Source organism: Cucurbita moschata, unplaced genomic scaffold (genome assembly GCF_002738365.1).
Source record: "Cucurbita moschata cultivar Rifu unplaced genomic scaffold, Cmos_1.0 Cmo_Scf00067, whole genome shotgun sequence".
Lineage (NCBI taxonomy): Eukaryota > Viridiplantae > Streptophyta > Magnoliopsida > Cucurbitales > Cucurbitaceae > Cucurbita > Cucurbita moschata.
The window spans coordinates 523,311-540,760 of NW_019268583.1; the positions used below are offsets into that span (position 1 = coordinate 523,311).

Here is a 17,450-nt window from a genome sequence, read left to right on the forward strand (position 1 = left end):
CTACATGACTACAAGCAAAAAGTAACACAATGACTTAAATAGCATATAACTTTCCGGGTAGGAAGAATTTGAAAACTAGTCGCATTCCCCTATAGTACATTTTGAGGAAACTCAGGCCTGACGGACCTAGACATGATTTCGCCGAACGATCATACAAAATCTAGGTGGGAGGAGTTGACTATGGGTCGCATCCCCCTATAATACATTCTGGGGCATTTCATGTTTACCAGACGTAGACATGATTCTACCGAAACATCATGCACTTAGAAAAGACAAGAAGGAAATTATACATCATGAAAGCTGATAAGAATCACGATGTTCTAAATGGACCTATTGTCAAGAAGATTAAAAAAATGTCATGAAGATTCAAAAATGTCAACAACATAATTCAAACCTACGCAGGGAGAGCCTAATTGATTTCAAACCTATTACCTTAGCCACTCAAGCACATCAACATTTGTTGGAAAGTATTATTTTTAATTTCTAAAATATGTAAGGGTCACATGGTCAATTTGACTTCGTCTTTTGTGGAGATTAAAGGGGATCGGGAATAAATCCCGGCCACAAACGTCTTTTGTCGGGAGACTATAAGTACCCACAATATGTTATGTAAAAATCAAATTCATGGATGAATGTAATTTAGATCTCAAAATGAGACGTTTCCCTTAGAAATTCGAGCAATTCTTGTGGTAGAATTGCACCCAAGCCATTCAATCAAGTCTTGATCAAGTTCGATTGTGGAGTGACTCAATTTAGAACAAGGTTTCCAAATCTTGCTTCTAGATCTTTGATCGTAAGAGATAATCTAATTCTAGTCTTATCTCTTAGTTGATCCGAATTTTGTATAAGGAGGTGTTAATTACTTTGATTCAAGGATACTTGCTTCAACAAAAGCTTGGATCGTGGGGCTGAGGATTATGGTTGCATTATCAATTTGGTATCAGAGCATAGGTTTACATCTTTGTGGCCGACTCTATAATTGATTTTATCTTTCATTTCTGCTACTATTTATCTTTTCTTTAAATCTGTCCATTTATTTTTTTGCTGCCATTTCCATCCTTCTTCATTATCTTTCTAATTTGTTCTTATTGTTCTATCATATTTAGATCTTGAAAGAAAAAACAAAAAAAAATTTTATCATATTGTTCTTAATATTGTATTTATAAATCTTTATCATTAGACCATTTACACGTTCATTTGAAGATCAAATAAATTTCAATTCTCATTTTTTCCTAAAGCATATAAATCTGGAATTGTTATGTTCGATATTTTTCTATCATTATTTAAGCTCGAAGGTAACTTCTAATTTTCCTGAATTCTGTAAAAAGGAAAGTTAGATCGCTCTCAAATCTTCACGACCATTCTCTTTGGAATTCATTTTTTTTCCATGAGCAATTATATCCAAAAATATATTTGTCCCTTATTTATTTGATCATTTCATGTTTTATTTTGTCCCTTATTTATTTTATCGTTTCTTGTTTTATTTTATTGCTACTACATAATGACCTTGTCTTGATTGTCTTGAATAGTTCGCTACTATCAAAATTGATTTATCCATATTACCTACCTTGATCATAAATTAGTCACTTTCCCAAGTAGCCTACCTTTGTGTGTTAAACACGAGTGTTCCTGAGTGTAAAATCAGTAAGTTGAGTGTGTGAGGTCCTAAGCATATATAACTACTATTGTACAATCATGAACCAAGACGAGGAAAATGGAGGGAAGATTAATGATATAGTTGAAGAAGTCCAGAAGAATGAGGAGGAACTGGAAGATGGGATTCATTTGGCACTTATAAGAAGAAGACTTATTAAAACTCAAGTTATGGAGAATGATGTTGATGATCAAAGAGACAACCTGTTCCACACGCGGTGTTTAGTTAAGGAAATTGCTTGTAGTCTTGTCATTGATAGTGGAAGTTGCACCAATGTTGTAAGTACCATGTTGATCAAAAGGTTGCAAATTCCAACTCAAGATCATTCTAAACCTTACAAGCTCCAATGGCTCAATAATAGTAGAACAATGAAGGTAGTTTCCCAAGCTTTAATATCTTTTACTTTGGGAAAATATAAAGATAAAGTTTTTTGTGATGTGTTACCAAGGCATGACAGAGACATTGCTTGGCCGACCATGACAATTTGACAGGAGGGTTATGTATGATGGCTATTTGAATAGGCATTCTTTTGTAAAAGATGGTAGAAAAACCACTCTTGTACTTTTGAGTTCTGCAAATGTATTTGCTGATCAATTAGAGTTGGAGGAAAAGAAGAAAGAGTTTGAGGAAAAAGAGTCGAAAGAAAAACAAGAGTTGAGTGAAAAAATAGAAAAAATATCAAAGATAAAAAAGGGAAAACAAGAATGAAAGAAGAGATGAAGTTGAAGAAAGAAAGAGAGAGAGTTGTTTGGCTAGAGTTGGAGAGGTCAAGAGGTTTTCACAAAAATCAATCTTTGTACTTAGGTACAAGGAGAGGGATATTTGATCTCTAATAATAACAATTTGTCTTTGCCTAGTGTGTTTCAATTTCTTTTACAAGAATTTGAAGACATGTTTTAAGATGAAGTACCTAAAGAACTACCTCCTATTAGAGGTACTAAACATTAAGTAGACTTCATTCCGGGTTCTGTCATTCCTAATAAGCCAGCTTATAGAGTCAATCCAACTAAGACTAAAGAAATTCAAAAGCAAGTGGAGGAACTCATGGAGAAGGGCAATATACGAGAAAGTTTGAGTTCATGTTCTATACGAGACGTATTGGTGCCAAAGAAAGATGAAACTTGGCGCATGGGCATGGATAATAGGTCATCAACAAAATTACTGTAAAGTATCGACATCCTATTCCTAAGCTAGACGATATGCTTGATTTATTGCATGATTCATGTCTATTTATAAAGATTATTTTGAAATCTAGATATCATCAAATTAGAATGCATGTAGGAGATGAATGGAAACAACTTTCAAAATTAAGTTTGGATGGTATGAATGGCTTGTTATGCCTTTTGGGTTAACTAATGCTCTTAGTACACTATGCGCTTAATATATAATGTTTTGAGAAAATATCTGAAAAAACATGTTTTTGTTTATATTAATGATATTATAATTTATTTGAAGATTTTACTCGAGTAAGTGGAGCATGCAAAGTAAGTGTAGTTTTTGCATGGAAATAGTTCTTGGCTTTATAGTTGGTAAAAACAGAGTAGAAGTAGGAGTAGATAGAGAGAAAGTTAAAGTCAGTTGAGATTTGCCAACACCAAAAAGTGAAGTAGGGTTAGAAGTTTTTATGGGTTAGCTAGCTTCTATAAAGGAGAAGCTTCACCATTGAATGTTGTTTTTAATGGGGGAAATGCAAGAGAATGCGCATTCAATTCTGTTAGGAAGGAATTAAGCAATGCACCATTATTTATTTTGGCTAGCTTTGATAAAACTTTTGAAATTGAATGTGATGGATGTGGTTTGGGCATAAGTAATGTGATGGATGTGGTTTGGGCACCGGTGTTGTTTTAATTCAAGATGGAAAGCACTTAATATATTATATTTTAGTGAAAAACTAAATTGAAGTATCATAATTATTTGCTTTAGTTTCTATATGGCATGTGTAGCAACACTACTTATGGCCTAGAGAATTTGTGATCCACTTGGATAAGCTTAAAGTATGTGAAGGGTGAAAGCAAACTGAATCGTATACATGCAAAGTGAGTGAAATTTATTGAAACATTTTCGTATGTCATCAAATATAAGCAAGGCAGATTTGATTAAAACATTGCAATGTGGTTTGGGCATAAGTGCTGTTTTAATTCAAGATGGAAAGCATTTAATATATTATATTCTAGTGAAAAACTAAATTGAAGTATCAGAATTATTTGCTTTAGTTCCTATATTGCATGTGTAGCAACACTATTTATGGCCTAGGAATTTGTGATCCACTTTGATCCCGAAGGAAAGCTCAAAGTATGTGAAGGGTCAAAGCTAGAGAATTTGTGATCCACTTTGATCCCGAAGGAAAGCTTAAAGTATGTGAAGGGTCAAAGCAGAAATTTATTGAAACATTTTCGTATGTCATCAAATATAAGCAAGGCAGATTTGATTAAAACATTGCAAAAGGAGGTGAAGGAAAGAAGGTGATGATTTTTCTGATTCGAGGACGAATCGAGGGGGAAGATGATAAGAATCACAATATTTCAAATGGACCTATTGTCAAGAAGATTCAAGAAATGTCAGGAAGATTCAAAAATATCAACAACAGAATTCAAAACCGACGTGGAGAGAGTCTAATTGATTTCAAACCTATCGCCTTAGCCACTCAAGCACATCAACATTTGATGTTGGAAAGTATTATTTTTAATTCTAAAATAGATAAGGGTCAAATGGTCTACCCACAATATGTTATATAAAAATCAGATTCATAGATGAATGTAATTCAGATCTCAAATTGAAACATTTCCCTTAGAAATCCGAGCATCATATTTGTCATTTCTAAGTTTCAAGCAATTCTTGTGGCCAAGTCATTCTATCAAGCCTTGATCAAGTTCGATTGTAGAGTGACTCAATTTAGAACAAGGTTTCCAAATCTTTTCAAATCTTTCCAAATCTTGCTTCTAAATCTTCGATCGTAAGAGGTAATCTAATCCTAGTCTTATCTCTTAGTTTATCCGAATTTTGTATAAGGAGGTGTTAATTACTTTGATTCAAGGGTTCTTGCTTCATCAAAAACTTGGATCGTTGGGTTGAGGATTAGGAGTTGCCTTATCAAAAGCAATAAAGGAAAACAATAAAGTGATACAAGGCAATGGTTTTGACATGTAACGGGCATGCGGCCATGGGAACACACCTTCAACAAACATGACCGTGACACTGAGCACAAGAACAAAACAATCATGAATATGGTTAGAAGTATATTATCAGAGAAACAAGTTCTAAAGAATATTTTTGCCAGAAGCAGTAAACTGGACAGTGCATGTGCTCAGCAGAAGTCCTACAATGGTAGTGAAATATATGACTCCTGAGGAGGCTTGGAGTGGTGTAAAACCTAATGTTGATTATTTTCGAGTTTTTGGATGCATTAATCATGTTCATGTATCAGACAGGAAGAGAAAGAAGTTGGATGACAAAAAATTTTAGTGCGTGCTCTTAAGGATGAGTGAAGAATCTAAAACAAGACTCTATGATCCAATGTCCAAGAAGATAATTGAAGCAGAGGTGATTTTTGAAGAAAATATGTGTTGGGATGGGAAAAAAAAGTAATGAACAAGCCAGACTTGATACATTCAAAAGGGAAGATAGTAAGACAGAAGGAAGAGAATCTGACCAAAGTGAGGAAGAATTTGAAGAGGAGGTGGTAGTAGAAGAAGGAAAGGAAGTTAATATATCTTCTAGTGAGTCATCGGAAGAAAATTCTTCAACATCTGAAGAAAGCATACTAGAAGGGAGGAACAAAAGAGCACCATTGTGGATGGAAGATTATGTGAGTGGAGGAAAATTTTCTAAAGAAGCCGAACACATCAATTTTGTTCTATTAACCACAACTACAGATCCGACTACTTTTGAAGAAGTTGTTCAAAGCTCAAAATGGAGAGTTGCAATGGACTTGAAGATAGAAGCCATTGAACGAAATAAAACTTGTGAATTGACAGATTTGCCTAAAGGAATGAAGAAGATTGGAGTGAAGGGTTTTTAAAACTAAACTCAACGAAAATGGCGAAGTTGACAAGTATAAGGCTAGGTTAGTGGCAAAAGGGTATGCACGACAACATGGTATAGACTATACTGAGGTGTTTGCACTAGTTAAATGAAGCAGTGTTTGTTGAGCAACCACAAGGTTACGAGAAAAAAGGTGAAGAGTACAAGGTGTATAGATTGAAGAAGGCAATATATGGCCTTAAACAAGCCCCCGATGCATGGTACAGTTGAATTGAAGCACATTTTATTAAAGAAGGATTTGAGAGGTGTAACTATGACAATACTTTATTCATACAAACAAGAGATTAGGTAAAATTTTGATTGTTGACGATCTAATTTTTACTGGTAATGACGAGAACATGTGTGTTAAGTTCAAGAATTCTGTGAAACTTGAATTTGAAATGATTGATTTTGGGAAAAATGAAATATCTTCTGTGTAGAGGTTTTTCAAAATCATAAAGACATTTATATCAAAGAAAGTACACCAAAGAAGTTTCGAAAAAGTTTAGGATGAAGAAGAGAAATAGTGTGAAGAATCATACTGTTCCTGGGGGTTAGACTGATAAAGGATGAAGAAGGAGCCAAGGTCAATGCTACTATGTAGCAACAATTGATTGAAAGTCTTATGATCTAGATCTAACTGCATCAAGGCCAAATTTAATGTATGGTGTCTCTCATTAGCAGATTTATGCCAAGTCCAACTGAGTTGCATTTGCAAGCAGCAAAAAAGGTATTGAGATACTCAAAAGGTACCGTAGACTTGGAAGTCCTTTATCGAAGAATGGGTAATGGAGAGTTGATAGCCTACACTGACAGTGATTAAGGAGGAGATGTAGATGATATGAAAAGCACTTTTGGTTATGTGTTTTTACTCAGTGATGGAGTTGTGTGTTGGTCCTCCAAGAAACATGTAATCACTATGTTATGTGCTTGTCAAGGGGTGAGGATGAGGAGAGTTTTGGAAAAATTTGGTCAATTTTAAGACAAGTGTATCACTATGTTATGTGATAACAATTCTACCATTAAGCTATCCAAGAATCCAATTATGCATGGACACAGCAAACACATTGATGTGAGATTTCATTTCTTGCGTGAGTTAGACCAGAGATGGAGTGGTTGAGTTGAAGCATTGTCATACAAGAACAAGTGGTAGATATTATGACAAAACATCTGAAGTTGGATGCGTTTATAAAATTGTGTGGGTCAATGAGTATGTGTCTAGTACTAGGAGTAAACTAAAAACATTTATGCAATTAGTTCAGGGCAGAAATTGTTTGGACGGTTAGATTAGACCATTTTTTGGGTGTTCGGACCTCCAAACGTTAGTGGGTTGTTAAGTTTATTATTTGTAAAGCTTACTACTTTTATCGTTTATTAATTTCATCGGTTCTATAAATGTTTGAGGGATATATACACACCAATCGTATGTTTTGTAAATATACCATCTTATCCTTTTTTCAAATGTGAATCTTATCTTGGTTACGGTTATTTTTAATTTCATAAAAATAACTTTTTTATTATTATTAATATATCACATTTTAAAAGAATATTATATTAGATGTGTCACATATTCTTATATTGACTAAATCCTAACAAATCTATTAAAAGAATAATTATAATATGCCATTTTAAATGGCAAATCTTAAGAGATTACTAGTTTTTGTTAGTGTTTTGAATATGAATTTTGTATATTAAGGACCAAATTCAGAATCCCACTTCGATCCGTTTTCTTCCTTCTCCCTGCCTATAAACATTCACCGCCCTAGCGTTCTCCTTACGCTCTCTTTCTTTCTTCACCTTTTCCACTCTCCGTTTATCCTTCCATTCTCTCCCTCCTCCAATTTTGTTTGCAGCCATGATCGTCTACCATGACCAACTTACAGGTATTTCCCCCTCTCCTTCTTCAATTCCCCCTTTAAATCCTTTTTTGTTTCTGTTTCGCTCTTACTGTTGCTCCCAATCTTGCTCCCCCAAGAAATTTTATCCTTCTTTATGTATTGGATCATTCAATGCCGAAGTTCGGATTGGTTTGGGGCTTTTAGGTGTTCTGTTTTTGTGCTTGACTAGACTCCATTAATGAACTCAGGTGATGAACTTCTGTCAGACTCCTTCCCATACAAGGAGATTGAGAATGAGATGTTGTGGGAAGTGGAAGGAAAGGTAAGGAAACTGACATATTCTTCTAGTAATCTGCAAGTCTATTGATTCAACTAATAACGAATCATAGATGAAGTTTTTTCGAGACTGACATGAGTTTAATCCCTGTGTTTTGCTTATTTGTCTGGAGTTTCTTATTCTGGGTAATTTGGCCTTTGGATAACAGTGGATTGTACAAGGAGCAGTGGACGTAGACATTGGGGCGAACCCGTCTGCAGAAGGAGGTGAAGAAGATGAATGCGTGGAGGAAGAAGCTGTGAAGGTTGTGGATATTGTTGACACCTTCAGACTTCAGGTAAGAAAGAGTTGTGTTTTTCATTTCATTGGTATATAGTTTGGTTTTGAATGAATGGGTAAGAGAGGAGTGTTGTGTGTGCGTGGGCATATATATTGGCAGGAACAACCTCCATTTGACAAGAAGCAGTTTATCACATACATGAAAAGATACATAAAGCTACTAACTCCCAAACTGGATGAAGAGAAACAAGAGGTGTTTAAGAAGCACATTCCAGAGGCAACCAAGTTCCTGCTCAGCAAGATCAATGACCTCCAATTGTAAGTTGAAGCTTTGTTTATTGTTAGGACACATCAAGAAGTTTGGTTATTAAGCTCAAATGGGTTGAATTGAATGCAGCTTTGTGGGGGAAGGCATGCATGATGATGCAGCTCTGGTTTTTGCATACTACAAAGAAGGGGCGACTGATCCTACATTTATCTATATTGCCTATGGGTTGAAGGAAGTCAAGTGCTGAAGGAATCCCATCTTTTTCTGCTCGCAATACTTCTCTTTTTCTTTTTTATATGCTAAGCTAATTTACATCAACTTTATGCCCCCAATCCCAAAATACAATATACTATAATATAATATATGGCATGCATTATTTTATCATCTTTGTTTCGTAAGATCGTTTCGCTTTTGAGAGTATATTATTCGAATGACGAAGAATAGGCAAGTAAAATAACATGAAGAATAAGAAGATAACACGCTTGAAGTTATACATTCAACCTTCTAATCACTAAAATTGAATTTTATGGTCTAAAATGAAAGTTATGCGTAAAAAGAATGTGTGGAATTGTATGATAAATGGGTAGATACATGCTCAATTATGTGACGAAAACAAATGCATGTTCATTGTTCATATAAGGCATGCCTAGAGAAAGCTAGAGACTTGCCTGCTTCTCCAACCCTCTAATGCTTTTCATCAACGTCCATTGCCTCGACTCTAGAATCGTACCCAGATGGTAGAGTGTCCAAGATCAGGTAACTCTCAACTAAATCACCAGGTTTTAATTTGTTGGAATCAACAATCCCAACAACAGGTAAAAAGATTGTCTGCAGTCAAAAACAAAACACGCTGGGATTTCACATGGTCCAGAGATTAAATGAATAGAACGAATCAGAACTCTTGTCTAGTTTAAAAAAAGCATGAGCCATAAATTGAATCAAGTATGACATTTTCACAATAAAGAAGTTAGATTTTAAACTGTAACCAACTAATCTTAGTCTGATACTGAGTGATAGTGCTATACCATAACAACATTATGAAAATCATAAAAACCAGGTAACCAGACCATCACAACACTGCATCCTAAAATAGAAAAAAGTTGGATCTCTGAAGAGAGGAGCCCGCAAAATATCCATCCGCGTTTGAATATGTAAAAAATGGCATACATAACCTGATCCCTAAAGAAGTAAAGCACCACTACATTGGGAAATAGAGCAATAGAATTCTCTAGAGTTTCATTGCTATTTCTCTGATAGCTATAAGGTTATCTATAAAAGCAGAATAGTAACTCACCTGGCGAGTAGGTGCGTTTAACGCAACACATTTTCGATTTCTTTGTGAGTCAAGATCAATATTTGCACCATCTCTTCAGCTTCATCTTCTGGGTTCATTTCCAGAATCTGGTAGCATCAAAATCATATGTAGAGTTAAATTTCAGGCACATAAAAACTTGAAATAAAATAAACAACTCAAATCAAATAAAACCCAGAGTGGTAGAAGTTATACCCCAAATTTTTTTTTATAGATACTTACTAGCCATTTTAATCATAACATAAAATCCGTGATCTACTGACATAAATAATGAACTTTATCTTGTCATAACAAAAACACGACGTATTAAAAATTGGGGGTGTTTGGTTGAAATTTGGTATTAAGAACAGCAATATGTTCTCTATAACAAATACGAATAAAAACATGTGTTTGTTCACTGTTTTTTAAAGTTATTTTCTCTTATTGATTCATTGTTCTTAGTTACTCTCATGTTTGCTTCTTTCTGAAAATAGCTACTTCTTTTACATCGGCACGTAAATGGTTGCAAAATTCCCTAAATATTACAACTCACTCAATCACAGCTTTCAAAACTACTAATACAATTTCTAACTATATTGACCGAATGAATGAACAGATGTAATCTACATGTGACGAGAGAAATTAACTCAACTATATTCCCGACCAAATAAGGTAGCTGCTTATTAAGTTTAATCTTCTCCTGGTCCTCGTTTACTTTTTTCCTTGAAAAAATCCCACTCCAAATTCGTCCTTTGCACCTCTTCCTTCAAACCCCAAAATTCGAACAAAATCAGATACCATCACCATTCATCAACAGAAAACGGCAATATCCATCGAACATTTTATATATCATAAGATGCATACAAAACTAGGAAGTCGAAATTCATCACATTATTTAGCTCATTACAACAAATATTCTGTCAATCCAACTTCTCGCCCACAAAAATCAAGGGCACCAAACACATACTCGCACACTATTTATACAACATCATCAGAGGAACTTCGACCTAATTAAGATGTATTGTGGCGCAGAATATGAACAAAAAAGTAGAAATTCTGAGACCTTGAAGATCCGAATCTCGTTTTCTAGAAGACGAGGAGCTCGAATGATGCGATCTGTGGTGAATGAAGCCAACTGGTCTTGTTCGAGGATCGCCATTTCGAGTGGAATCGCCTGAGCTCACAAAAACTGAAGGCGAAAATTTCATCAACCGATCTTCAGAGAGGGATAAATGAGTTTAGAATTGGGAGAATAGCTTCAGGTGTAATTGTTGCATGAGAAACAAACTATTTCATTCCCCCTGTTCGTGGGCTTGGGCCTTATTGGGCTGTGTTGTTTCTCAGTTTCATTTTTTTAACAAAATATTTTAGCCGAAATTCATATATTAAAATTAAATTTATGAAAAATATTTTTTTTATACATTGATAAAAAGAAAATAAATAAATAAATTCATAGGTAAAATGTACTATTTTTTTATTTTTTTTATTTTTAAAAAAGTAATACTTATTAAACGTGACGTTGGAAATTACCATGCGTAAACTGTGATGACAAATATTTTGGGAATCTGACTTTTAAACGAAATACTAAGCTCAATTGTAAATAAAATTTATATTTTTAACCTCTGTGGAAGGTTAATTGGCAAACCCTTCCACGAGGTTATATAGTCACTTTAGATTTAGGAGAGCGACCTCATGTGTCGGCGAATTACTATATTCAACTGTGTGATCCCTCACCTCCTCTCAGGGTGAGTTTAAGAGACCTTTACTCATTCCCACAAGGTGATACCACCTAGTCGTCTCAATGCGCTACCCTTAACGACCTAGGCCTAGCTCGACAATATCCTCCTGTGGACCTACCGCTTGGCACGAGCGAGGTTTTAAAAAGCAATATTATGGTCTAAAAGCAAATAAGTAATAACCACAGCTTTAATAGCGTACAAGGTGCGTATGAAAGATTCACAACTAATCACATTCTCCTATACTACATTTTTTTTAACCCGACTTTTCACCAATTTTTTAGAAAACTAAATGTTTATTCTCCCTCTTTCATAGCATAATCTTTAAAATGCTATAGTGAAAAACTATTGTATGTTATAGTTCTTGTAGGCGTCAATACCAATATCTAAATAATGGCAAATATTAGGATGAAATAACAAGGAAAGGAAGATCTCGAAATATAACTTACCTTCGTATCATAGCGAAATCTCTCTTCATGTGAATTTGCAATAAACCAATTAGAGGCAATTTTGTTTTTTTTTTCTTTCTTTCTTTTTGTTGCAGTAACTACGTATTAGTCTCGTTTGAGAAGGTTGGTTGAGATATCATAGAGAGATTATCTAATTCATAAGGATACGAAAAGGTAGTATTAGAACAAAAATGAGAAATGCTCACAAAAAACGCATCATTTTTATTACATTACTATCCATTTCATTTTTTTTTCCTCCTCATTATTATTATTTATCCTTCTTTATCCATAATGTTATTGAATGGAAAGAATTATTTATTTTTCTGGTTTTTTTTTCTTTCTTTTTAATCGATTAATTAATTAACTGATTTTGCTTTATTTATCATTTTATTAATTTTTTTAGGTAATGGATATCACACGCATATATATCATACATGTACAGGCATGGACATGCACCACCTACATCATTCAATTATCTAACTCCAATAGTAAGGTTAGTACCTAATTGACTTAGCTGATGTAGCCAATTTATGGGCAATGAAAGCTGAATTTGGTTGGGATTTATGTTTTAAAGACCTCGTAATTAATTATTTAATTTTTAATAATAATTTTTATTATTTTATTTAATAATTTAATATTGTTCCGGATATGAAAATCTAAAGTTATTAATATAATCTTGAATAGTATGTGGTTGACATACAAAAGGATCGTGTTCAAGTAATAAGCTAAATCTATAGTATATGGATAAGGTAGTACCTAATTCTAGTAACACTATTGATACAGTCTTACTTTGTGATCGTTACAAATGATTTGATACAAATAGTTTGTGTGAAGATATGTGAGTGGGACTATCATATACAATGAGTTTGTATAAGACTGGACCAAGAAATATTTAATCTCTATTTATAAATCTGTTAATTGAGAAGATTAATATTTAACATAATAATCATATGCGACTTGGCTTAATCGTGAGTGAGTTATGAACTCCTGTGAGCGCTTGTCCTTTAATTTGCATGGGTGAGAATGACTTTTGTAGCCTATTTAATGTCTACCATTTTGGAGGCTTGACCAAATAGGGAGTTTGGGAATATAATTGGGCCGAGAAGAACTTGGTTTATGATTGGATCATAAACAAATTGTTCATTAAAGAATCGGTGATACTTAAAGTGAAAGATGTAATTACTGGAGAAAAATAAGCTTTTGATCCATCTATAATTATGAATAACTAGGACTATAATATGGAATCCGCCCAATGGAAAGCTCTGATGTCAAATGATAAGGAATCATTACAAGGGAGTAAGATTTAGATTATCTTGTCGATCGAATATCTCAAGACGAGAACACTTTTTGAGATTCAAATCACTCCACAAGCAAGATTGATCATGTCGAGCTTGAATAATTTTACATGCAACCTAAACTACATAGAATTGCAAAGAAACTTAGTCATTGACGAAAGGAAAACACAAAAGCTCATTTTACCATATTTTCCAAGTCTTCCTTACAAATTTAACATACATGGCTTTATATAGGCTCAAAATGAAACACTTACCATTTCAAGAGTTGGTAACATTCATACTCTATGACCATAACTAGTCATGATGTATACTTTATTACTATAATTAGCCACTATGTAAATGTAACTTTACCATAAGTAAAAAGTCTCAAAATATATTAATGAAATACAATAACTCTAAATTACTTTAAATTGTAATCAACACAATATTTATAACAATGAAGTTTCATTCTTCTTCAATGTAGACATAACTTATCTTACCGTGCATAAGAGTGCAACTCTCTAAGTCTATAATGGAGTGAATTATAGTTAATGAATGAAAATGGATTAATTAAAGAGTTTACTTAATTAATTTTGTATCATTGGAATCCATAATTGATAGGTCTACAAGGTCCACCTACCCACCGTAAAAGTTCAATTTAATGGAAAGGAAAATTTAAAGGATTTAAATTAATATTTAATATTTGTGATTTACTAAAATGAAAAAATATATTTATTGTATTTGATATATTAAATATTAAAATACATCAAATTAAAAATATATTTAAAATTTGAAATTTGAATGAGATTCAAATTAATTGAGAGATATTATGATATTTTATAAATTTAAGTGTGATTTATATAAGATATTATATTTTAATATATTAGATATTTAAATAATTATTTAACAAGATTCTCTAAAGATTCCGTTCATATTGAGTTAATAGACACAAATTTCTCCCGAAACTACCTATACAAAAATGATTCTCTCGAAACTCTCCTCTAATATTTTGGGATTGAATTTCTTTCAAAATGTTGGTGGCTGGTAACCATTCATTATCCAAAAGACATGCACCTAATTAATTATGAACTAAACAACCTACATGTATCTATTCAAATATGTCCTTATACATGTATCTACAAGTAATCCTTCAACACCCTCCCTTATACTGAATTCTGCAGAGATCAGCTTAGAACTTCACTTCATCTTCTTCAACTACATCTTGGATTCTGCACATCTCCATCTTTTTTCTAAGCTTCTCGAATGGTTTCAAGGGCTGTGTGAATAGGTCTGCGATTTGTTCATCACTTCAACAAAAATTGAGTTCAATAGTGTTTTCTTTACACAAATCAAGCAAGAAATGAAATCGAACATCGATGTGCTTACTCCTTCTGTGCAACACAGGATTTTTAGACAACTTAATAGTTGACATATTATCACAATATATAACCATCGTATCTGGTTGCTTTTGATTAAGCATTTCAAGCATCTTTCTTAACCAAATTGCTTGGCACGAGCATGCTGCTGTTGCCACAAACTCTGCTTCTGTAGCCGAGAGTGTTACAATAGGTTGCTTCTTTGAAGACCAACAAATAGCTCCTGAACTCATCATAAAAATACTTCTTGAAGTACTTTTATGATCATCTATATCACCTACATAGTCGGTGTCTGTATAGCCAACCATCTTCAAATCAACTTTTTTTTTTTTTAGAATTCCCCTGAATCAAAAGTTCCTCTCACATAACGAAGTATCCTTCTTGCTGCATTGAGATGTTTTTCTGTTGGATGCTCCATGTAGTGACTTATCATACTAACCGCATACATGATGTCTAGTCTTGTTGAAGTTAAGAACATCAAACTTCCCACAATTTGCTTGGAGTACCTATTATCAACCTCTCGCCCTTCAAAATCCTTGTATAACTTCAAACCCAATTCTGATGGAGTTTCAAATGTACGCTCATCCATTTTAAATCTTTCAAGCAACTCTTAAGCATATTTCTTCTAACAGATAAAGTTACCAGCGGCAGTTTGAGTAATTTCTACTCCAAGAAAATATCGTATCAAACCAAGATCTGTTATTTCAAATACCTTCATTATGCTCTTCTTAAAAAGTTCAACATTTTTTAATTATTGCCAGTAAATATTAAATCATCAACATATAAGCAAATAATGAGAATGTTACCTCCCTTTTCAGTTTTCAAATACCACATGTTTATATGGGAATTTAGTGAATCCCATCTTTTCAAAATGAGAATCAGTGCGATTGTACCATGCTCTCGAAACTTGCTTCAAATCGTACAGAGCTTTCTTCAACCTGTACACTTTTTCTTCTTTACCTTTTTGAACAAAACCTTCCGGTTGCTCCACATATACCTCTTCTTGAAACTCTCCATGTAAGAAGGTCGATTTTACATCAAGTTGATAAATAGACCATGATTTTTTTTACTGCAATTGAAATTATAAGCCTTATAGTATCTTGACGTGCTACTCGTGCAAATACCCCTTTATAATTAACTTCATACTTCTGCTTGTATCCTTTTGCAACTAAAGGTGCCTTGTACTTACCCACCTCACCATTTTCATTTAACTTGGTTTTGAAAACCCATTCTACTCCAATTGTTTTCTACCCTTTAAGAAGATCAGTGAGCTCCCAAGTCTTATTCTTCTCTATGGATTTGATTTCATTGTCCATGACTTCTCTACCTTACTTCTTTTTTACAGCTTCTTCATAGACAATGAATCACTATCCATAAAGAAGGCAAAATAAGCACTATCACTTGAGTTATAGTCCATCTCATAAACAATCATTCAAGTTGGTCTCCTTCTTGTTCTTGGATTTCTTTGATTGTGATCCTGATCTTCTTCTCCTATGGGATCTTGTTAAGCTTGAGAGGAGCTCTCTCCATGCTCATAGTGAGGCTGGATAGGGGCTTCAGCTTGTTCTTCTTCAAGATCTACGGGAATCTGCTGATTCACAGTGATCTTTTCTTCCCATATCCAAGTCTTCTTTTCATCAAAGATTACATCGCGGCTTACCACCACCTTCTTTGTCAAAGGATCATAGAGCTCGTACGCCTTAGAATCTCGCTTACCCAAGGAACACACACCTCAAACTCTTGTCTTCAAATTTCTTCTTTTTCTCGTCAGAAACGTGTGCATATGCTATACACCTAAAGATTCTAAAGTGGTCTAACGCAGGCTTTCTTCCGCTCCATGCTTCTTGTGAAGTCATATCTTTAACAGATAAAGTAGGGCTCCGGTTGAGAATGTGAACATACCACACAACAGCTTCTGGCCAGAATTCCTTCGAAGCAAACTTCGAACCATGTTGAGAATGGTCCTATTCTTCCTTTCGGCCACACCATTTTGTTGTGGTGTACATGCTGCTGTCAACTGCCTCCTTATGCCCTCCTTCTCACAAAATTTCGTAAACTCGTTAGAGAAAAAACTCTCACTTCTATCAGTTCTTAAAGCCTTCACTCTTCTTCCAGTTTCAGTCTTAATGGTAGCACAAAATTTCTTGAAGCAATCAAAGGCTTCTGATTTGGCCTGCAAGAAATAAGTCCATGTTTTTCTACTTAAATCATCAATGAGAGTCATGAAGTATTTCTTGTTACCATTTGATGCAGGAGAGATCGAACCACATATGTCAGAATGCACAAATTCCAAAATTGCTTGAGCTCCTCTAGATTTTCCAGAAGGAAATGAATATCTTTCGTACTTTGCTACCACGCAGCTCTCACAAATTTCTGTTGGAGGAGTGATGTATGGTAACCCAGTCACCATCTTCTTTGAAGACAATGTCTTTAACCCTTTAAAATATAGATGACCATACCTAAAATGCCAAAGCCAGTTGGTATCTTCTTTCTGCACCATCAAACTTCTGGCAATGATATTTAACGTCAATGGATATAAGCAATTGGTGGTCATCTGCATCTTAGTAATCAATCTTTTTCTGGAGTCATAAATCTCACATTCATTATTTTGAAATGTGATCACATACCCCTTTTCTTGCAATTGACCGATACTAAGCAAGTTGGCTTTCAAATCAGGAATGTAAAACACAGAAATCGACTCTACGAAGACATTTCTAGTCTTGATATCTACGGTTCCTTTCTCATCACTGACAGTTGCATTGTTGCTAAGATAAACAATATGTAACACCCGCTCATCGCCAACGCGATTAACAGGAGTTACTATCGACAATTTTAAGTAATACCCCAAAATAATGATAAAATGTATTTTGTGTGTATGTGTTGTGTATTTAATAATAATAATAAAAATAAATAAATAAATAAATTAATTAATTAATTAAAAAAAAAAAAAAAAAAACGACGAAAACGACGAAAATGAAGCAGCTGCGT

General features: G+C 34.0%; 1 protein-coding gene and 1 long non-coding RNA gene across 4 annotated transcripts; one reads left to right on the forward strand and one right to left on the reverse strand.

Moving 5' to 3' along the window:
* The first annotated feature begins 7,403 nt into the window (after nt 1–7,403).
* On the forward strand, nt 7,404–8,720 carry LOC111437879 (translationally-controlled tumor protein homolog). Of its 2 annotated transcripts, none has more exons than XM_023075962.1 (5): nt 7,404–7,557; nt 7,717–7,834; nt 7,998–8,126; nt 8,229–8,386; nt 8,466–8,720. In XM_023075962.1, the coding sequence occupies exons 2-5, from the start codon at nt 7,751–7,753 to the stop codon at nt 8,581–8,583; spliced, it is 489 nt and encodes a 162-aa protein (XP_022931730.1). In that variant the 5' UTR covers nt 7,404–7,557; nt 7,717–7,750; the 3' UTR covers nt 8,584–8,720. The 2 variants fall into 2 exon arrangements, with proteins under 2 accessions (XP_022931730.1, XP_022931729.1); XM_023075961.1 differs by having other exon boundaries at nt 7,405–7,557; nt 7,761–7,834.
* Nucleotides 8,721–8,827: 107 nt separating this feature from the next.
* LOC111437880 lies at nt 8,828–10,872 on the reverse strand. 2 transcript variants are annotated; one of them, XR_002709516.1, is made up of 4 exons: nt 10,691–10,872; nt 10,280–10,391; nt 9,631–9,737; nt 8,828–9,164 (listed from the first exon to the last, which is right to left on the reverse strand). It is a non-coding gene; the product is annotated as an uncharacterized LOC111437880 (long non-coding RNA). The 2 variants fall into 2 exon arrangements; XR_002709517.1 differs by lacking the exon at nt 10,280–10,391.
* Nucleotides 10,873–17,450: the final 6,578 nt, after the last annotated feature.

What these genes read in the sequence shown, in the direction of transcription:
- LOC111437879 (XM_023075961.1), top strand. Translation starts at nt 7,530, where the DNA reads ATGATCGTCTACCATGACCAACTTACAG. An exon ending in TTGACACCTTCAGACTTCAG is followed by an intron (nt 8,127 to 8,228) that starts GTAAGAAAGAGT and finishes ATATATTGGCAG; the next exon opens with GAACAACCTCCATTTGACAA. An exon ending in AAGATCAATGACCTCCAATT is followed by an intron (nt 8,387 to 8,465) that starts GTAAGTTGAAGC and finishes AATTGAATGCAG; the next exon opens with CTTTGTGGGGGAAGGCATGC.